General features: G+C 41.9%; 1 protein-coding gene across 1 annotated transcript in view; it reads right to left on the bottom strand.

The window, feature by feature from the left end:
- Window positions 1-4,572, bottom strand: part of LOC139657531 (actin nucleation-promoting factor WASL-like) — a gene marked incomplete at its 5' end in the record, with an annotated part of 16,901 nt that extends 12,329 nt beyond the window's left edge. The window contains 2 exons of the mRNA XM_071535409.1: window positions 3,758-3,800; window positions 4,307-4,572. Coding sequence (XP_071391510.1) covers window positions 3,758-3,800; window positions 4,307-4,572 — 309 coding nt within the window. The remainder of the gene's footprint in view (window positions 1-3,757; window positions 3,801-4,306) is intronic.
- Window positions 4,573-5,000: the final 428 nt, after the last annotated feature.

Raw genomic sequence — 5,000 nt, 5'->3', positions numbered from 1 at the left:
ATAGATAGATTTATTCGACAATCTTAAAATACACATAATACTGCTTCACCTGAAGACAGTTATCACATAGACTTACAAACTGTTGAGGATTAAACTACATAGTAAAGCCCAGAGGCTTATTTCCATTGTGATCCCCTAAGGGAGGGGGGGGCAAGATGCCAAGCCCAGCAAGATTGACAGGTGCAAATACAATATCCATTTAATCACGTAACAGAAATAACGGACAACTCTAAGTTAATTTGTGCAAGGTCCCTATTCTGAGAGACTTTCTAGCCATTTCTTAAACTTAAGATTTCTCTCTGCTTCAATGAGTTTCAGCGATACTGGAAGTTTATTCCATTCAATTGCAGCCGAGTATAAAAAGGTATTTTTGCCCATTGAACTCTTGAATCTGAAAAGAATAAAATCTGTTGAGCTGCCTTTTGTTGTATAGTGAAAGTCTCTGAAGCGATTAAAGTAGTTGGACAGATATTTGGGGACCTCATTATGAAGAACTTTATGGCTAAGTCCCAATTTGATTTGTATGACTCTTTTTTCAACTGGAAGCCAATTAAGTTGTTGAAAATATGCTGAATCCAGATGTGTACAGGGAGGTAACTTTAACACAACCCTGATTCTCTTGTTTTGGGCAGTCTGGAGTTTATTTTTGATATGCTGGAGGTGGCAGTATAGTCAAAGTGGCATTGAACTAATGCTCCAGCTAACGTCTTTAGTGGTGATCTATCCAAAAACCCTGATTTTCTTGCCAAGAATTTAGTCTTTTGGCAGATTTTAGTGAGGCCTTTCATAGCCATGGCCTCCCCTGATAGATGTTTATCTAAATCTAAACTTTAAGTGTCAAACCTAGCTCGAACTGAGCTGCTGAATAAAAAGCTGTTGATGTGACATTAAAGTGTTTGAGATGAAAACACTCGACTCAGCTCAATGAAATGAGGAGAAAAGAGAAAGTTTAACTTCACGTTTCCTGTGATGGATTCTCTCGCTCTGTGGAAGTTTGTTTTTCATACCGGACAAGAATGAACGAAGGAGGAAAACGAGTGCTGAGATGTGAACTATGCCGACTGTGTGCAGAACCAAACCAGACCAGAAGAAAAATAAATCGAAGCCGCTCTTCTCTCATGCAGGGATTAGCTCACGGTGCCTTCAGGTTTCAGGGTACAAAGCAACGCAAAGTCTTTAATTCTCAATGGAAGCTCCAAACTCCAGAGAGTAAAATGCAGCAGCTACAAACTGAAGTTCATCTGCTTCAACTGTTTTCCCCTCTGATGATGCTGTGAAGCACGAACCAATCAGAGCAGAGGGAAGGCAGGGCAGGCCAGTTATATTTACTTTATTATTACTGTTTGGAATGTTGGAAAAGTCTGTATGTTTGTAATTTAGGTTTGTATGTCTGTGGTCTCTGTATGTGTGGAATATTGTCTTATATTGTCTTATCTGTACATGTCTTCACTGCAGCTGACTGGAAAAAATTTCCTCTTGAGAACGATGAACTGCCTGTCCTATGATGTACGTGAATTATTTCAATTAACGACAACGATTATTTGCCAAACAAAATTAAAACTAGAAGTAACCGCCTCACGGTTGTAAGCCTCCGCCAATAAACTTTGTTTTATCATTGCAAGGACAGTCTTTATTTATTGAACATATATAATTAATGTGATTATTAGGTCAACTTAAAGGATTTTGGTGTCTGCAAAAGTAAGTGACAGCACTTCCACCGTTTTTGTAGAATGACCCAAGATGGTTTTCTCAGCTACAGTGGTAAGCAAAACATTATGATGTCACAGTGAAGGTGACCTTTGAACTTTTGGATATAAAATGTCATCACTTCATCATTTTATCCTATTAGACACAATTTTGTCATAATTAGCGTATGAATTCTTGAGTTATGGCCAAAAACGTAATTTGTGAGGTCACAGTGACCTTGACCTTTGACCACCAAATTCAAATCAGTTCATCCTTGAGTCCAAGTGGACGTTTGTGCCAAATTTGAAGAAATTCCCTCAAGGCGTTCCTGAGATATCGAGTTCATGAGAATGGGACGGACAGACGGACGGACGGACGACCTGAAAACAAAACTCCACCAGCTGTGGCTGTCACCGGCGCGGAGACATAATAAGACAAAAACAAAGCTATGACAGGTTGACATTATTAGTTGCTGCAGCAACGTGACGACAACATGAACCGTCAACGAGCAACCGGCAACACTTGTCAGCTCCGTTGGCGACAGCGTGGCTCGGTACAACAGACTGTGTGATGTCTTTTCTATCTTCTAATCTGACCAGTCTGCAGTCTGAGGAAGGCCAACGTGTCGGAGCAACTTTTAACCTGTAACACCCTGCATCAGCCACTACAGAGAAAGCTCTTTAAAAAGCTCCATATCCTCCAGAGTTTTATTTAGTGTCTTTCTGTCCATTCAAAGCTGTGTGTGTGGTGTCATGAACCAAAAACACTCTCAATCCATTTCTCCACGTTCATTTTCCAGCATCTCTCTGAGCCTTACCAAGAACAGGCTGTTTCTGTCGCCGTGTCTTTAAGGCTCATTAATATTAACGACCCTCTGTTCCGATTGGCTAACCGTTTCAAGTGAAACGTGAGACGCCGCGGCTCAGCGGCTACAGGTAGGGAAAACTCTCCGGTAGGGCTGGGCAATATATTGATATTATATCGATATCGTGATATGAGGCAAGATATCGTCTTAGATTTTGGATATGGTAATATGGTGATATGGCATAAGTGTCTTTTCCTGGTTTTAAAGGCTGCATTACAGTAAAGTGATGTCATTTTCTGAACTTACCAGACTGTTCTAGCTGTTCTATTATTTGCCTTTACCCATTTAGTCATTACATCCACATTACTGATGATTATTTATCAAAAATCTCATTGTGTAAATATTTTGTGAAAGCACCAATAGTCATCCCTACAATGTTGTCGCAATATCAATATCGATAGCAATGTATTTGGTCAAAAATATCGTGATATTTGATTTTGTCCATATCGCCCAGCTCTACTCTCCGGTAATAAACAATGACAACCGCTCAACCGCTTTGAAAAAAACACTTTGTTAGTCTATTATTTCTTACAAAAATGATAATGAGCGAACCTTTGTGACGCCACAAAGTTACGGAAGTCCAAACGGCTCGTTTAGAGGCTCGCTGCACTAATATGGATTGTGTGGATTTAGTTTTGATACTTTCACCATGTTTAGATAGACCATCCAACTCCTTTATCAGCACAGAGGCAAGGGGGAGTCCTGCTTTACACCTTTAACTTTTTTTTTTTTTTTTTTTTTTTTTTTTAAGAGTCCCTTGGATTTGTTTCTCTTTTTTGTATTTATTTAATTTGCACAGTGAACCAATCATTCTACAAGACAGAAAACACACATGAAGAAAAGTGTGCGGGTGAGATAAAAAAAAAACCCTCAAGGCTTTTGAGGGGATCTCACTCAAACAAGACAGACAAAACAAAGTAATAATAAAGCAATTTGCATCATTCACTTCAGAAGTCAATATGACAGTTGTGAGTGTTTGGATCGACTGTAACAAGCAGCCTCCTCTCTCTGTACTCTGTGTTGATGCTGGAAGTTATGAGCAGGAAGCAACAAGAGGCTATTGTGAGGCTCCATCATGCAGCGACACACAGGTCACTATTGTGCTGCAATGGTTCGCCCGTGACTGTGTGTGTGTGTGTGTGTGTGTGTGTGTGTGTGTGTGTGTGTGTGTGTGTGTGTGTGTGTGTGTGTGAAGGGGGTACTCACATCGAAACCTGTGTTTGGATCCCAGCCCACATGTCCGATGTGCCTGAAGAAGACGGGACAGACGGGGTGAGGTCATACATGTGTCTATTCACACACACACACACACACACACACACACACACACACAGACTCTTTTGCATGCACACGTGGGCGACCACATGCGAGCACAGCCGTGTGTGAACCCACTCACTCTACAAGCATGCACACACACACACACACACACACACACACATCAGGAGCACAGTCGGGTCTTTCAGTCTGTCAGACAGAGCGCAGCATGTTTACTGCTGCAGAGCGGACCAGACTCTCTTCACACTCCGAACCAGACTGAGATATCAGGCCGATACTGGCCTTTTATTAGATATCAGATATCGTCCACCTGTGATATGATATGAAGAAAGACCTGATATGACATTTAACTGTCTTTTTTTGTTCAATAATGTTTTTTCTAAACTAATTCTTCATTTAAAAAGGCAGTACTTGCTCCCAGAGATTCCCATGCTGGTCTAAATTCTTTTTTCAGAGGTTGTTTCACAAAGCGTCACTCACTGGAAGTTGCTGGGCGTGCCGATGTCGGCCTTGGTCAGCTTCTTCTTCTTGCCTTTGGTCTTCTTGTCCTTCCTGTTCAGGCCTCCGTGGCTCAGCATGTTGTTGATGTGGTACGGCTGCTGCTGCGGCTGCTGCTGCTGTGGCGGCTGCGGCGGCGGCGGCTGGTGGCTGTGGGAGTTGTGGAACCGCATGTTGTTGATCTCTGGGTTCTTGATGTCGACCGTGGCCATGGGCAGAGCCGGACCTGAGGGAGAGGAGGAACACTTCTGTCAGCCATGGTGACTGATGGTCATAAGATACTGACTGACAATATGCCTATTCAATAATAATTTTACTCAAGATTCATTCAAGAATGGCCCATGAACCCGTCTCTTCAGGGTTCACCTGGACCCCACTTGCACTAACCGATCTGTGATGCAACCATCTCCTTCCCCTTCTACTCTTTAAAAAAAACAAATGCTTCTTATTCCTTAGCTGATGAAGACTGTGATGTACAGTCAGTTTGACTACTGCTGACAAAATGTACTGTCGCTCTGGACAAAACCGTCTGCTAAATGACAAGGTAAGGTTGGATGTTAACTAGTCAACACAGATGTTCACGAGTCGACACATTGGATGTTGTTAACTAGTTGACATGTTGGATATTAACTAGTTTGGATGTTGTTAAGTCGACGCGTTGGATGTTAACTAGTCG

The sequence above is a fragment of the Centroberyx affinis genome, unplaced genomic scaffold (assembly GCF_046629955.1).
Source record: "Centroberyx affinis isolate AG114_WGS23_722 - 3 ecotype Tasmania unplaced genomic scaffold, CSIRO-AGI_Caff_v1 ptg002706l_1, whole genome shotgun sequence".
NCBI classification, from domain to species: domain Eukaryota; kingdom Metazoa; phylum Chordata; class Actinopteri; order Beryciformes; family Berycidae; genus Centroberyx; species Centroberyx affinis.
This window is presented reverse-complemented; position numbering and strand designations above follow the sequence as displayed.